The 17,206-nt window shown below is 35.3% G+C and overlaps 1 protein-coding gene across 3 annotated transcripts in view; it reads right to left on the bottom strand.

Annotated features, from left to right (window-relative positions):
- Window positions 1-1,246: 1,246 nt before the first annotated feature.
- The window catches only part of NDUFS1 (NADH:ubiquinone oxidoreductase core subunit S1), a 30,771-nt gene continuing 14,811 nt past the window's right edge, over window positions 1,247-17,206 (bottom strand). For all 3 annotated transcript variants that reach the window (XM_001370787.5, XM_056808455.1, XM_007501873.3), the window contains 12 exons: window positions 15,845-16,030; window positions 14,722-14,856; window positions 13,803-13,917; window positions 13,166-13,311; window positions 12,427-12,555; window positions 11,725-11,854; window positions 11,160-11,320; window positions 7,996-8,150; window positions 4,460-4,635; window positions 3,000-3,134; window positions 2,832-2,898; window positions 1,247-1,682 (listed from right to left, as the gene is read on the bottom strand). In XM_001370787.5, the coding sequence (XP_001370824.3) occupies window positions 1,591-1,682; window positions 2,832-2,898; window positions 3,000-3,134; window positions 4,460-4,635; window positions 7,996-8,150; window positions 11,160-11,320; window positions 11,725-11,854; window positions 12,427-12,555; window positions 13,166-13,311; window positions 13,803-13,917; window positions 14,722-14,856; window positions 15,845-16,030 (1,627 nt within the window). In that variant the 3' untranslated portion in view covers window positions 1,247-1,590. The remainder of the gene's footprint in view (window positions 1,683-2,831; window positions 2,899-2,999; window positions 3,135-4,459; window positions 4,636-7,995; window positions 8,151-11,159; window positions 11,321-11,724; window positions 11,855-12,426; window positions 12,556-13,165; window positions 13,312-13,802; window positions 13,918-14,721; window positions 14,857-15,844; window positions 16,031-17,206) is intronic.

Below are 17,206 nucleotides of genomic sequence, written 5' to 3'. Positions count from 1 at the left end.
CTCCCCTCCCCCATTCCCCCATAGTTAAATGGGGGTGTATACATTTCTGGTTGCTAAAATTCTAAACACTAAGCAGGGTGGAGTAAATCTAAAATTCACAGAGGCAGGGGTGGAGATGGGGCATACAACAGGCAACAGACCTGGCTCTTGTTTTGCCAGCCCCTAGTCCAGTGCTCTCATTTTACACATGAAGAACATAAGTCACAAAGAATAAAGTAAGTTGCCCCAGGACCTCAAAGTGAACCAAGAGAATAGTCAGGATTCAAGCCTCATCATTTGATGGGTTTTCCATCATCCCAGATTAACATACAGCCCTCCCCCTTTTTGTACTCCTAAAACAAACACCCTTCTCTTTTTTCACTACATTTTTCAATGAGGTTTAGAAAAGATTTTTGAATGAAGTTTAAATCTGATTTATTTAATTTACAGAAACTGTGAGTTTGTATTGGGCAAATTTGAAGTGATACCTAATGTGAAGTGAAGTAAAATCTGTGGATCCAGAATAGCTATTTGTTAGAGAACGAGCAGAACCTCTCTGCACAAGAATATTTTTTCTCCATAAAAGGAGTGATGATTCACAATTCAAAGGTCTCCCTGGTATCAGGAAAACCAATGGTCTCCAAAATTTAGAGTATGTGTAGAGGAGCAAGGTTTTCAAATGCAAGGAATTTTTTTCTTAAGTATACACTGACTATTCATGACATTTCTGAAATGAAGCTATGATTATTTCCCAGATAAACTGTGGTAACTTATTTTTACTTTTTCTTTGCTGTGACAATGGAAGGTTATGAAAACTGCTTTGTCTTCCAATTCTAAAGTAGTTGATTCAGAATTTAAAATGTGTTAAGTAATAATGAAGATGTGATCATAACTGGAGTTTAATTTGAAGCCATATTCTGGGCCTCTGTTTTTCTATTTCAACTAGTTTCTCTGCCTCTCTCACACTCACAAAAATAAAAAATCTATTACTGAAAAACAAAGTGCTGCACAGCAACTAGATAAATAAGATAGAACCAATGTAAGAATAATGTGGGTATTGGCAAAGTCTGTAAATGTAAATTCTTAGGAAGAATGAATCAAATCACAACAGCCTAAAATGACCATATCTGGTGTGCACTTCTAATATATGAAAAAATTCTTCTAAAATTATAGAATGCTTAAATATTTTTACAGCTAGAATAGAGTTCCTTCCTAAATCCCCTGCCCCCCATTTATCCCTATAATCAATTTAATTGACACGCGAAGATAAAACAAAAACTTTCAGGATTTTCTTTTGCATTTGCTTTTTACAAAGACTTATTATCAAATCTTTGCTTTCACACAAAAGAATATCCATATTCATATTTAATAAACCATGTAATTAATGTTTGTACACAACCAAAACTTTCAAATGCATAAATGTTTCTCGATACAGTAAGCTCTCTGTTGAATATAATTTCCAAGTAAGTACTGGTGTATACAACCTTAAATATTACATTATTCAGACTGTTTTTATAGAATGATGAACCTCTAAGGGATCATCACAACATAATTTTGTCTTTGTTAGCTATCTGCAGCAAAACTGGGTTTCCATTCATTGTGAGTGATGTTTCAGCATATGGATGGCTCCTCTACTGCCTGAGCACCCTCAGTTACAGCTTTCACACACTTGGCCATTGTCTGTGATGCTCTGCTAATGGGATCTGCAACAATATTGAGAAAAGATTTTATTATTACTTTTTAAATAAAAGGCATAGTGGAGTCAATGTAATATATACACTACTAAAAGGCTATCTTATTAAAATGCACTGCCATGAGTTCTATATATACTTTCATATGCTGTCAGGTGGATGATCAATCACAATGAACCAATTCTACTATCTTTGGCATAGATATTTGATCTGCTTCTCCAATATTTTTATCTTCAATATATTTAAGACATCTAGGGCATAACATCTAAGTGGGAAAAAAAATAAAACATTGCCAAAAAAAACCAAAACCCAAAAAACCAGGGTGTGACAAATTTAGTTTGGATCTAGGAGGCAGATGAATTTTCAGTTTTCAGGTAGGGGTGGGCAGAAAGAAAAGGATAGTATGCTACCACAGGGCACTGGTTCCCAACCTCAGAGACCTAAATTAGGTCACCAAGGTTTTATAAAAGAATCTTGAAAGATCCTCTGGAAATTCTTACAGTAGCAGCTAAGTAGAATTGGTCAGGGTATGTACTTCCTCAACCAAATAGGGAGTAAGCAGAAACTCTGGTGGTCAGTGCCTCCCTGTCACCCATACTCTTCTCCCAATGAGCAGCAGAGCTAGTGGCAGCTGAATAGCCCACAACTGTAACTCTACTGTTGTCCACACTAATTGTTTAGTATCATGGACACCTTTTTTCAGATTACGATAATGAAATGCAAATACACAAAAGCCAGAAGAACAAAGTACACTTGGGCAATGTTGGATAAATCTGCAGCAAACATTTAAGAACCACAATAAAATTATTAGGCACTATAGTGATTTGGCTCCTGGGATGATCTGTTTAGCCTTTAACCTATATTCCTTAACATTTTATTAAAAAACAAAATGTCCCTTAATTCACTTTTTCTTAAAGCTCTGGAAAACTTGCCTTAAATCATTTCACTATTTTTGACTGAAAGGACCAATTAAGAAGTTAAAAATATTGCTTCACTGTTATTTGAAATGAGTATTGCATAGCAATGTAAATTTTATTGGGACTCTAATGATATACTGAGAACTAGTTTAAAAGTAATAGCTATCAGTTTAAATGCCAATAGCTCTACTGACCAATTAGAAGGTAGAACTTGGGTTATGAAAGTGGGTTTGCAAGGACATACCTGTCATATAGAAGTCTTTTATTGTGAGCTGAGGTGGAACAAGAGGGTCACCTAGCAGCTTCCCCGGCTACAAAAAGAAATGAGAACAAGAGTAACAGAAAAATATGGTACTAATACACAAACTAATGTACAATTTTAAAGAAGCCACCTAGGGCAAGCCTTTCATACCTTGGCTAGGTCACTTGCTTCCTGGAAATAATTAGCTCTCTCTACATCATCATATCGGACGAGATTAGGGGATACTTCTTCCAATCTGTTCCTTACTTGATCCAGTGTGTCATAAGGAAGGGTCATACCAGCTATCTAGAAATCATCCAGACAGAGAGAAAAAAACAAACTATTACATTGCTGAAAAAAGTGAAATGATTTTTCATTTTATTTAACGTGAAATAACCCCATGGTAATCTACTATCTATGTCCATTAGCTATCAAACCACTAGTTTGGAACACATTTTCACAGCTATAATCTATGCTGATATTGTATACATTTTAATACAAATTTATGATAACATTTCCCCCAAAATAACACTGAGACAGATATCTAAATTATTATGTTCATCTTCAGATGAGGAAGCAGGAGTTCAGAAAATTCCAATGATTGGCCATTAAAATATGGCTGCCAAAGAGCCTAGCTACAGAGGACTTGAAGCTGATTCCTTTGACTCCAGGATCAGAGCTCGTTTTACTTTTTGGGTTTTTTCCCTGATGATTGGTTTGTATTGAGTGTCTAATCCATAGATGATACACCCTTAAACATTAATCGATTTACAAATGAGTGATAACTGGAGAAGCAGGAAGGGCAATAGATGGGATGAGGTGTACATTTTCAGATGTAGTTAATGTATTAGCTGATTTTGTGTATTGGCAGGGGTCAGGGGAATCTTTTTTTAGAAGATTCATGAATCAGATAGGAAAGGCATATTCAAAAATGATTGATATTGGGAGTCCTTATATCCTCTGGATCATTAGGCATCACAAATAGGTTTGCAGACTTCTTTGCAGTCTATAGCTATGATTTTAGAGAATGGTCAGCTGTAACAAATAAAAGGCAAAGTCAAACTAAGGCTTCACAAGAGGAAAACTTTCATCCAATTGAGAAGCCTTCAAAACAAAAAGATGCTTCATATTTAAATCAATATAAGTGTGCTTAGTACTGGGGGGATCAAAAGTAAACTAATTCATCAAATTAGTAAACTAATTCATCAAAAAATCCATGTTGACAAAGGTAAGGGGAAAAAAAGGAAATGAATAACTAAAGCTAAATTTGAACAAACATTTGCTAACTTAATGATTAATCACTTATACAAAAATCCTATAATAACCATGTAAAAATTCATGGCTAACTGTTCATAGTAAAAGTAAATGGAGACCTGATGACATTATTTTGTTGCCTTTGAAAAAACTGACCAAGTACTGTGTATGTCTTTAGCCAAAAGGAAAGAAAAACAGTGACGAGAACACCAATTTTAAATGCTCAGGTTCTGAGAACCACTTTTTATGGAAAGGAACCTTTCATAATGATTTTGGACTTTCATCTTCAACTTCTTTGAAAATAATTCCAATGTGATGTATGCTAATGTTCAAAGCCCTGTCAGCAGTCTCGGTTGAAAATGTCCTAAAAACCATACCTCTGAAAGAGCCCGGATAATTTTCCAGTCTTCTCTTGCCATGCCAGGAGGTGTCACGGCTACCTTAGTCTGCTGAGCTCGGCCTTCTGTGTTGACGTAAGTAGCAGACTTTTCTGTGTAAGCTGCCCCTGGGAGTATAACATCTGCGATAGGAGCTCCCATATCACCATGATGTCCTGACAGAAAAAAAGGAAAGAAGAGCAAATTTTAAAAAAACAGCTTTGTTACAATGCATTAGGGTTTCTAAGGTAGAAAAAATCAGAACTTGGGGATGACCTACTGAATTTTATTTTAATTAGGAAAAAAATTACTACTTCATGCAGGTTAAAAAAAAAAAAACCTCAGTTACAGTTGTAATTTAAATTGTACAAAGGTATTTTTCTGAGGTTGAGAGGATGTGCAGAGTTGGATGTGACTTAAGAAGGCACCTGGTTTAACCCTCTTATTTTCCAAATGAGGAAACCAAGGTCCAAAGAAGTTAAGTCATAAGAGAGAGGATTTGAATCCAGGATTTCTTACTTCAAAGTCAGTGCTTTTTTCAAAAGTAACCAGAAGCTCAAAAAGGTTAAATGATATTAACAGTCATCTAAGTGGAGAGACTGGATTTGAACTTAGGTCTTTGAACTTGAAATCTTTCTATTATATTGCCTTGCTAAAGAATGGAGCCTTACACACCTTAATTTGTAGAAAAAAGCATCATAATACTCCATTTGATAAGATACATGTGGTTATAGAGCAGCACTGCATTAAAGGCAGCAAGTCTGGAGTTACCAGTGAATGAACTGAACCATCTCTGTGACCCTGAAGAAGGTTCCCTCTTGTTCTCAAGGTCTTCATCCTTATAAAAGCACTAATATCTATACTATCAGCCTCGCTGTGATGCTGTGGGGGTAAATGAGGAATCGTTTTTTAAAAACCGTACAAATGGCAGGCCTTTGATGCATCATGATATCTTTTCCCATGTCAACTAACATGTAAGTTCCATAAGCTTAGATATCATCTTATTTAAACTGTGCACAGAAGGTGCTACATTTTTTAAAAAAATCATAAATGGAATACAGGATAGCTTAAAGGATGCTGTGTAAAATATATATTAATCTGCAATGCAGGTATAGAGTATCTCTGGTTTAAAGTCTTCTGGGTGAGAATCTTAGGAACTGAAGGGGACTTTAGAAATGACAGAGCCTAACCTCCAATCAATATATAAACACCATCTATACAAAGTTGTGTTCAAGACAGTCTTATAAAGTTAACTATGCTGCAACACAAACATGCTAAGCAGATCGAATATAATTAAAGTCCAGAAAATGAGTAGAAAGAAATTAATAAGCTGCTCCTTTCTCTTCTTGCTTAGTGCATAAAAAGGGGTGGAAAAGACTAGCAAAATATGGGCAAGTTAGATAAAAGACACCACTTTCCTTCCAAGTACTTTGGCAACCTAAATTCCCCTTAACTCCTCACTCTCCCTCAATACACCCAATCCAATAAGTTGCCAGATCTTAATGATTCTTCCTTGACATCTCCTATAATCCATTTACTTCTCTGTCCTTCTATGGCTACCTTCCTAGTTCAAGCTTTTATCCCTTGTTGCCTGGACTGTGAAAGAGTTACATTCCAGAGACCCCCGAGATAGGTGAAAATCCGTGAGGTAGTGGTGTTATATTAATTTTATTACTTATATATATGTTTAGGCTTTATAAACCCATCCCACTCACCTATAAGTCTTTTCCATGCTCTTATTAACATTTCCTACACACTTATAAACAATGAATCAATCAGCACCCAGGATATAGAACACAGTGCTGGGGAAAACTCTGTGATACAGAATTAGATATATATATATTTTAAAATCTGTGATACAGTAAAGCCATGATAAGTGAACCATGATATAGTGAGGAACAACTGTATAGTTTTTTTCTGCCTCATGATTCTCCCAACACCACAGATGCTAAAGTGAATTTCCTAAAGTACAGGTCTTACCATGTCATTCTCCGACTCAATAAACTAATGGTCTATTGCCTGTGGGATCATATAAAAACTCCTTAGTTTGGCACTGAAAGTCCTGGAGGACTTGGCTCTGATTCTTTATAAATGGCTCCCCATCTAGCATTCTGCTGTATAGCCAAATTATCCTTTCTAGTCTTCATACATGGCACTAGCTCCTGTTTCCATGCTTTTGTACTGGTTTTCCTAGAATCCCTTGTTTCCTTCAAAATTTGCTCAGGTTCTACCTTCTCCATGACACTTCTCCTAACCCCCTCTAGCTGCCTGTGCCCAAATTAGCCCATATTGATCATATGTATACACTTCTTATGTCTCTAAAACTGACAAAAGGTAAGCTCTTTGATGGCAATGACTACTTCATTTTTGTCTTTATATTCCTAGCACAGTGGCCAACCCATAGCTGACCTTTAATGAAGGCTTACTGATTTATAGAATTAAGAAGACTACTAAAAAAAAGTCAAGGATAAATACCTTCAACAATCTTGATAATTATTTTTTAAAAACCTTGAGAAATCATACAAAGGAAATTGGAAGCTTTATAAATATATGTCATGAAAAGTGAGCCAAATCATAAAAAAAGATATTTACAAAAAAGTTGTTAAAAAAATACAGAATATAAATGTAAAGAAATAAAGAAACAATAAGTTATTATGGGATATGGTGGCTAAAAAGAATGCATTTAATATATAGTATTTATAACACAATTCAAATAATATCTCATTAAAATGCATGGGAATAAAAGCAGGGTAACAAAAACATGAATTGGAGTAATCCTAGTAAAATCAAAAAATCAAAATCAAGCATAGGGGTCAAGAAAAAATAAAGGCCTAAGAAGAACAAAGCCTAAAGCTAATTATTAATGCCTTGAGACATAGTACTGAAATTCTAGTTATGTGGACTAAAAAAAATTTTTTTAAACCTTATCTTCTGACTTAGAATTGGTTCTAAGGTAGAAGAACAGTAAGAATTTGGCAATGGGGATTAAGTCACTTGCTCAGGGTCATGCAGTTAGGTGTCTGAGGCTAGATTTGAACCCAAGATCTCCTGCCTCTGAGCCTGGCTCTCTAACCACTGAACTACCTACTGCCCTATGGACTGAATATTTTAAGAGTGAATGTTTTATAGAAGATACCCCAAATAGTTTGACATCTAAAAGCTGATAGTTTAAAGAGAAAAGCCAGATTAACATTTCAGTAATTTTTACAATGATATTGTCTAGACTTTATTCTTATAACTCTGTATGTACTTTTCCAGCATCTGCACACAGCAACTTTACTTTTATTATATTTTCCCTTGATGATTCAAAGTGATTAATTACTCTTACTGGAGCTATTAACTGTAAACATAAAATTAAGGTTTATGAGCTGACCAGATCCCCCAATGCTCAAGTGGAAAATATTTAATTCATTAAATGTACTGACAAAATAGTTTTAAGGCACATTAAAAATTTTAAGACGGACCCTGCCTAATTGATTGTTTTGGCTCCCTTCTATTTCTATTCAGTTTCAACTTATTTGACTAGTGCTAATTACCTTGATAGACAATGAAGCAATTTTTTGGCAAATCTTGACGGGTAATGCAACCTCCATCTGCTCCCAGAAGAAACAACATTTTGGGAGGGTTCTTCAGAATTGCCTCCACTCCAGGTTTAAAACCAAGATCCAAAGCAGCTACCTGGCTTGCCACCCTGTGGAATGACAATAAAAATTTATATCAAAATGATATGCTTTATGGACAATTCCATTTCCATTCAATGATGCTAATGTGACTTCTAAAGTTCTTTTCTACTTTTTACTTGCTCACTGAAAAAGGGATTGTCAAGTCATTTACAATCCTACCATTAATAATTAGTTGGTCTGTTGCCCCTTAGGCCACTGTATTTTTCCCTAGCACAAGATTTGCCAAGACACTACAGAAAACAATGACTAAAGGTCTTTAGCTACAGTCTCTTTGGGTGGTTCTCATTCACCACAGCAAGAAGTAGTGCATTCTCAATGTATTGCAACAGAAGCTGTTGAAATGGGACAAAATCTTAGAAATGGCCCTAGTTTAATTACCTTTCACAGCAGAGTAAACTGAACCTCCAAGAAATGAAGAAACCTTTTCCAGGAGCCAAAACCATTGGCTTCAGAGCCATAACTAAAGCCTGAGCCTCCAGACCCCTGGAAGTTAGTTTCTTTCTTCTCCTGCATGATTCTGCCAACTTTTACTAAAGGTACAATATATTGTCTCTACTGCCCCCACCAAAAAGACAATCACACACATTTCTTTGTGGGGTGTGGGACATGAGGAAGGAAGAAAGGGAAAACCAGATTTATGATTTCCTTGGTGATGACTTGTCCAATGTCATTGAGTCAGTAAATGTCAAAGGCAGGGCTAAGCATAAGTCTTTCTGTCTCCAAAGCAGGCTCTCCATGTCCCACTATATCTCTACCACACACTCTTTTTAAAGAAGTTGTTCTTTTGTATTGAGGTTAAAGATTAGACTTAGAAACCAAGAAACTTAGAAAGACCCACAAGTATACCTTGGCTACAGCATGTGGGGCCACAAAGAATTAGCAATGCAAACAATAACCTGCAGCAAAAGAAGATATTTTTGCATTATCATTGGCTCCTTCTCTGAAATCTACACACTCAAGTCTCTGCCATCCTCACTTGAAGCTCCATTTCTGTGCCAAACTCCTTGAAAGACTTCAACAATTGGCACCTGTTTCCTCCCCTCTGAATCCTTTGCAATCTCGCTTCCAACCTCATCTTCAACTGAAATTATTCTCTCCAGAGGGCTTCTGACTACCTAATCTAATATCTCTTCTCAATCCTCAATCTTCATGACTTCTATGCAGCATTTAACACTGACTGCCTCTTCCTGGCATTCTTTCCCATCTCACCTCTTTTCTTCCTCTTCCCTGATGATTTCACCAGTTCCTATGGGTTCAGTTATCTCTGTGAAGTTTAGCATCACTAACCCTTTGAACTAGGTTATATAGGAAGCATCTCACACTCAATGCATTCAAACTCTCCCTTCTTTCAAAACTAAGCTCAAGTAGATCATCTTTTTTGGTCCCCTAATACTAGTGTGGCCCCCTCTTAAGGTAAAATATTCTGTATTTATTCTGTATGTTCTAATTTATATATAACAATGTTTCCACCATTAAAAAATAACCTCCTTGAGAGCAGGAACTGTTTTAATTTTTCTCTATGGCCTCAATGTTTAGTACAGAGCTTGGCTAATAAAGTATTTAATAAATACTTCTTGACTGCTTCTATAATTCAGGAATGACTTAAGTTTTTAATACAACACATTTAACGGTAATGATATTGAACAGCAGTAATCACTCAGACTAAAATGATCTATAGTTTCTTGGGCAGGTCTGAGGTCCTCTATTAGACTAGGTTCCTACAGAACATTTCTTATTTCTCTTTCTGCCCTCACAGTCCCTAGTGTAAAGGAATACTTTATACAAGTATTTAGTAAATGTTTGTGGTGTAAGTTAAAATCAATCCTCTAACTTATAGCATAGAAAACTATTGTGAGTTGTCTCTTTTTAGTACCAAGAATTAGTATGTAGAAATGTATTTTTTATCACATAACAGATGTTACTGAAAACAAATTGTTTTAAAATCATATGAGCAAGTTTCTGTTAGCAGAAACCTAAGGTGAGTTATTATTTTTAATATTTTAGTTAAAGGATTCGTGAATAATATACAACAAATCCAGAAGGGAAATAAAAGCTCTTATATTAGATGTGATATAAACCAAGAAGTCTTCTCTACTGAACTGCTATATCCTAGTTCCCAACAAAAGGAAACCAAAGATAGAAATTTAATTTCTGAAGATCCTTTGTCTATAAAGCTAGCTGCTCTTTTCTGCTGCCTGAAAAATAATTTGTGGGAACAGGGAAGAAGATAGCTCTGAACCTATAACTTTCATTCTTCTCTCTCAATAGATGTTGCTATGTAAAAAGCCTCCCTGCCTATCTGCCTCCTTCCTTCCCCTTCCTACACCCCCTCTTCCCTCCCACCCTGTCCCTTCTCTCACTTTCTCCTTTCTTCAAAAGCAGAAATAAGAAAATGTTAATGCTAAGTCAAACAAATACAAAGAATCTGTGCCCTTTTTACTGGCTCTACTCTTTCCAAAACTTACATACCTCTTAACATATTTGTTTTGCCTTTCCTTGCTCTAATTCCCAGTATAAGGAGGGAAGAAGGCAGGGATGTAAAATATAGGGTCATGCTTGACAAGGTAAAGATGGAGACTAGCAAATAAAAACCTCCCTTTACAGTGGCATACGTGGATACCTCATTTTGTCATGTCTATTTTAAGGGATGTGAGAATTGGCACACAAATATTTCACAATTTAATTCATGATTTTATCTTCCTCTTGCAGACAAGTTTTTGATACTTCCCATTTCATCAAAACAAGAAATACCAGGTGCATAACTGCACTGAGGATATGCAGGCTAACTTATGTTAAAGACTTTCTTCCTAACCATCATTATCATTTAAGATTCTTTAAAATAAGTGGTTTTTCCTTCCCAAACATCCAGTGGAATTGTTATTGTTTCATAAATGTACTAAATTAATATGGAAACTGTTTTAAAGGGGCTTCTAACTTTAACCTCAAGAATTAGATATGGTGCATAGTACATAAAACAGATTTTAGAAATTAGAATATGATAAAAATTTTCAACAAACCTATGAAGGATATTCATAATTTTCCAATCATCACCAACTTTTCTCTTTAAACTGATCTTCTGTGCAAGGATAGAAACATTTGCAAAAATTGCAGCTCCATCATTTCGTTGAAGTGCTGAGCTACCTAGAACTATGATTGGTTTTTTAGCTTCTTTCAAGACCTGTACAAAAGAAACAGCATGAAAATAGTGATTCATACAATTCTCTCTCTCTCTCTCTCTCTCTCTCTCTCTCTCTCTCTCTCTCTCTCTCTCTCTCTCTCTCTCTCTCTCCCTCTCTCCCCCCTCCCTCCCTCTCTTTCTCCTTATCTCTCTCCCTTTCTCTGTCTCTCTCCCCAACCTCTCACCCCCAAGGGCATAATCATGAAGAAATCTGCTATAGAAAAAGAACCAAATTTTGCATTTCCTTTAAAGCTTAGGTATAACTCAAAACATACTTCTATTTACTAGCAAATATAATGCTACAGAGATGCCTTAGTTTATGATCTTATGACTTTATGGCTGCCTTATAACAGTCAGCTAAGGTATGGTGTAAAGTCTGAATAAATGTATTACTGTAAGAGAACCTGGATGAATGGATGGTTTCCTGAAACAAGGTCTTGAAGGGTGTTTGGAGAATCACCTAGGTGGTCATAACTGTATGTCAGATCAACTTTTGTGCCTATAAGGGCCACTTGTAAGTCATTATGAAGCCAGCTGGAATAACAAAGACAATAAGTCAAATAAAGTCTCAATTTTGAGGTAAGCAGTTAAGCTTTTTATTGCTGATAGTCCAATCAATGGACAGAAAATGCTACATCTGTTTAAAAAAACAAAATACCTGAATTGGCAATAAAACTCATACTATTTAACAAATCAATCAAATGGAAGCATAACTACTACTATCAAGAGAAAACCAGAACATAAGTGAAAAAAGTCTGCATACATTATAATTCTTCCTGTCCACACTCTCCTATCCCTCCTTTACTATTCATACAGATGATCTATACTAGTTATAAATGTCTAACAAATAAGCTGCTACTCTTTTCAAGTGAAAAGTTTTCAAATTATATGAGAAATGGCAGAAAAGCTATCCAGGTAATGTTTATCTTTACAAATCCATACATGTAGTTTTTGTTTTATCCTTTATTTTACTTTGTCATATTGCATTATTTTAAACATCAGGAAGATGTCACTACATTCTTTTAAGTAAATCACAAAAACTGGTCTGTGTAGAAATATAAACAATTATCTTATAAAAAACATATTATGTCTCTTGAAATACCAACCTCTTTCGAAGTCTAGCATTAAATAGAGGTGCCTCAAAACGTGGATTTGTACCAATCAAAAGGACAACATCTGCCTCCTCTACACCAGCAATTGTTGAATTAAGTAGGTAACTCGAGCGTATATCTGTGCTAGAAACACAATACACACATAATGTTATAAAGACTGAAGTGATAAGATGAGGTGAAGCTAATTTGTGAGCAATTAAAAAAGTGAATTTTTAAAAGAGCACCATTTAAAAGAGCATCTAATCAGTAGCATTGCCTGCAAGGAAGATATGAAAAGCTCCAAAAATTATATTAGTCTTGATCAAGTATAGCATTCATCTAAAGCATCCTATTGTCCAATGCTTGGGTCTCTGTCAATGATGGCATGGTATAAGGAGCACATATGTATGTGTATTTGTTTATTTTAAAAACTCTTACCTTCCGTCTTAAAGAGTCAATACCGTGTATTGGTTCCAAGACAGAAGAGTAGTAAGGGCTAGGCAATAAGGGTTAAGTGACTTGCCCATAGTACACAGCTAAGAAGTGTCTAAGGCCACATTTGAAGATTTGGCTCTTTATCCATTGAGCCCCCTAGCTGCCCCTGTATGGGTATTATGAGTATTTTTCTTTGTCTATCAAATTTATATAATTTGGTAGGTATCCCATTATGCTATAGGCATATATACTCACACTTAAAATACCTCAAAAATTTTACATGAGACTTGAAAAAAATCTAGTCTATAAGTGAACTCACCCAGCTCCTGCAGTGGGGAAGACTTCTTCAGTACACAAGGAATCAGAGTCTACCCTATTAAGTAAGTCTTTGATAGAGATGAGGGCTTCTGCATCCACTAAACCTCCTGCAATTGCTGCTACATCCTTGCCCTGCACTCTTTGTAACTAGAAAAAGAAAAGAATACTATCTGTGAATCAATACTCAAGTGTTTACTATAAAAGGCTATATAAAAACAAAGAACTTGGACATCATTCAAAAGTTTGAAAAAAAGCAGGCCGAACTTCTATTTTTAAGGTCTGATAATTATAAATGCAATATATAGCATGGCAGGGAGCCTAAATTGCTACTCTACAAAACTGCACAAACTTTAAACATATCTAAAATGTTGAACAAAAAATCAGAAACAGGCGATGTCAGGACCAAAGAAAATATTATCTTGATGGTGAGAGGGAAGGTAGTTTTGAACTGAGGGGTAGGTAATCCTCAGTAGCAAAATGTTTTAGAGGTTCAAAACATGACAATTCCATTTAAATGCTATAACCTTGTCTATTAGAAACATAATGCAGAGAGAAGCCAGACCAGAGAATAATAATGCCTGCTCTTGATCCTGCTGAAAAATTATAGTTACCAGAGTTCTTTATTTGAAGTCCCATACCTTTCCAGCTACTCTAGAGAGTGCATCCTCCCATGAAGTGTAAGTTAAGAGCCCCTTTTCATTTCTGACCATTGGCTCAGTAAGTCGTTGCCGTTTTAATCCATCATAGGAAAATCTAGACAACAGAAATGATATTATTAGTACAGTCATCCTAATGGATAATTTGTAACATTCAAATTTAAAGACAAAAAAGAAGTGACCTGGTTAAGGTGATCAAAGCAATTTTAGAATTACCAAGTGTTAACAATGTAGCCCACTTTTTGGCAATGAAGGACTAACAAATACAAAATATCTGTTTACTAAAACATTACATTAAAATTCAAACTAAAATTTAGTGTCTTAAAAAAGTTTGGTCAGCTCTGAAAATACCTAAAACTTAAGAAATGTGCTATTAAACTGCAGATAGATCTTGCAAATTCATTAACCACTTAGATAAGTTTTAATGTGGAAAAAATTTTCTCTATTATAATGAAACTGACAAACATCAACAAGCAGGAACATTTCCCTATACAAAGAATACAAAAAGAGCACTATATATAAAATCATGAATTGCTACTATGTTTAACATGATAGTTTCAACATTTTCATGGTTTTCTGTTATCATTTTTGCTTACAGATATTTAACTTGACTACCTCCGTTTAACTGGCATTACACAATGTAAATTATGATCACATGTTTCCAAGATAGAAAAACTGAAAATTAAATGAGTTCTCCAAAACTATTAAAAAACACCTAGAAATGGCATTCTTTGTCTGCTAGCTGTCCAGTTCCTCTACAACAGCCCACATAGCAATTGATATAGCAGACAGATAATGGCAATCAAAAGGAGTTTCATTAATATCAAACACTTTGGTTTAAATATATATGTTTATGGCTGAATAGTAGGCTTAAGCAAAGTTGATGCAGTTGTATAAATACCTGGTTTTATCAGAGATCCATTCTTCATTGATGTCCTCATGCATCTTTGGCAAAATCCTCATTACTTCCCCTGTCCTTGTGCTGACTACAATGTTACTTCCAACTGCATCCATAACATCAATAGATTCTGTCTTTCTGAGAAAGGAGACAATATAAATTTATGCTGATTTCAATAAGCAAAAATGGATTAGGAATTCAAAAATTATCTTCAAACCTTAGTAAAAGTTCTGTTTCTAATCAATTTCTGACTTTCTAATAATCAAATGAAGATTCAAGAAGGGTAATTTTTCAAAGTACACCTGAAAATCTGGAGATAACTTCAGTAATGGCTAGTACAGAAAATCAGCTGTGAAAATGACTATTTGTCATAGGAAAATAATGACATAAAAAACCAAAATCCTTTAATTTAAATTCATTATCTGTAGATAAACCCTCTGGACTTCATTTCCAAGTTCAATATAGGACTATAATATGCATAGGCTAAATACTAACAAAGAACACAATGCTGACATTTTCTTCGATTTTTTTTTTAGAGACTACTAAAATCTCACCAAATCAAAAAAAAAAAAAACTAGTTTAAATAGCTTTTGAAAGTACTTATAAATTGTTAAAGTGGGAGAGGGATAGGGATAGGGAATGGAATTATAATTTCACTGGGCATAGACAACTCCCAAATGAGGAAATTTTACCAATGCAAGTTTTTCCAAAATGTAGTCTTAATGAGTAGTCTAGGCATGCTAAGTGATTTGCCCAGGGTGACAAAAACCATATATGTAAGAGGTGGAACTTCAATCTAAATTTTCAGGTCTTCTTCCCTCTGAGGTGAACTCTCTAATCACTACACCATTTTCATTTTTTTTAAGTGATAAATAATGAGAAAAAGGGGGCAGCTGGGTGGCTCAGTGGATTGAGAGCCAGGCCTAGAGATGGGAGGTCCTAGGTTCAAATCTGGCCTCAGACACTTCCCAGCTGTGTGACCCTGGGCAAGTCATTTGACCCCCATTGCCTAGCTCTTACCACTCTTCTGCCTTGGAGCCAATACACAGTATTGACTCCAAGACAGAAGGTAAGGGTTTAAAAAAAAATGAGAAAAAGTATATAGTGTGATTATGAAGATACAAACCTTGTTTCCCAAGGACGTGCAGTAAAGGCATAGGGCTTAGATGTAAGAGCTCCCACTGGGCAGATATCAATGATATTCCCAGACAATTCAGACATGAACATTTTTTCAATGTATGTTCCAACTTGCATTTCATTTCCTCTTCCTGTTGTACCCAAATCATCCACACCTGCAATCTCACTAGCAAACCTAAAGGATAAAAGTATGGTATCAAATCTTCATATTATACATCTTTTCTCATTCATTAACTTTTATTAAAAGGAAAGATCATTTTTAAAAGATTTCAGTTTATTTTTTAAGAATAAGAATCTGCTAAGTTTTAAGTTTAAAAAAATCCCAAACACTCTAGCCTACAAAGGACTCATTAAAAAAATTAAATTAAATTAAAAAAAAGAAAGAAACAAAATTAGAGTCCAAAAATATAAGGAGTAAGCAAACCATTCAACAGTCCCTTCTATTGGATATAGAACTTTAAAAAAAAGGAAATTCCCTTACAGTTCTTTCTTCCTCTTTTGAATTTTTATTCATGCTACTTCATTTGGTAATTAATACTTTCTCATGACCAATAACAATAATGGCAATAACTCTGATTTATACACTACAGTGCTTTAGAGTTTTCAAAGTCTTTCTCACAACCCCATGAAATCAGTAGGGTATAGTATTTACAGATGATTCAAACAAAGTCCAGAGAAGTTAGGATCTTCTTCACAGTCACAAAGTGTCAAAGCAGAAAAGCAAACCTTGGTTTCCTAGGCATCAATTCAGTGTTTTGCCCACCATACCCCTTTTCTATGTATTGTCTTAATGTGTTTTTAACTCTTCATGTATTAAAGTCTGTCCTCTCCAGTTAATCTGTGAGCTCCTTGAGGACAGGAACTAAATCTCCACTGTATATATGCCTACATATGTACAGATACACATTATCTACCCAAATGAAAAGAAGTTTCTTAAGGACTGAGGTAATTTTCACTTTTTCTTTGTAGTTCAGGCCTGAGGACAATATCTGGCATGTAGCTAGGGCTTAATAAATATGTGCTGAATGACTATGTCTACTGGGCAGCCTTTGTATATAAAAGGCACTCAATAAATATTTGTTGATATCTACTAATAGTGATTTGAAATTCAGCTTAAGTTGAGCAAGTCATTTTGTAAATACCTAATATATATATATTTTAACTCTTACCTTCCATCTTGGAGTTAATACTGTATATTGGTTCCAAGGCAGAAGAGCGGTAAGGGCTAGGCGATGGGGGTTAAGTGACTTGCCCAGGGTCACACAGCTGGGAAGTGTCTGAGGCCAGATTTGAACCCAAGACCTCACGCCTCTAGGCCTAACTCTCAATCCATTGAGCCACCCAGCTACCC

The sequence above is a fragment of the Monodelphis domestica genome, chromosome 8 (genome assembly GCF_027887165.1).
Source record: "Monodelphis domestica isolate mMonDom1 chromosome 8, mMonDom1.pri, whole genome shotgun sequence".
NCBI classification, from domain to species: Eukaryota; Metazoa; Chordata; class Mammalia; order Didelphimorphia; family Didelphidae; genus Monodelphis; species Monodelphis domestica.
The sequence above is the reverse complement of the archived record's forward strand: the minus strand, read 5'-3'. Positions and strand labels throughout refer to the sequence as shown.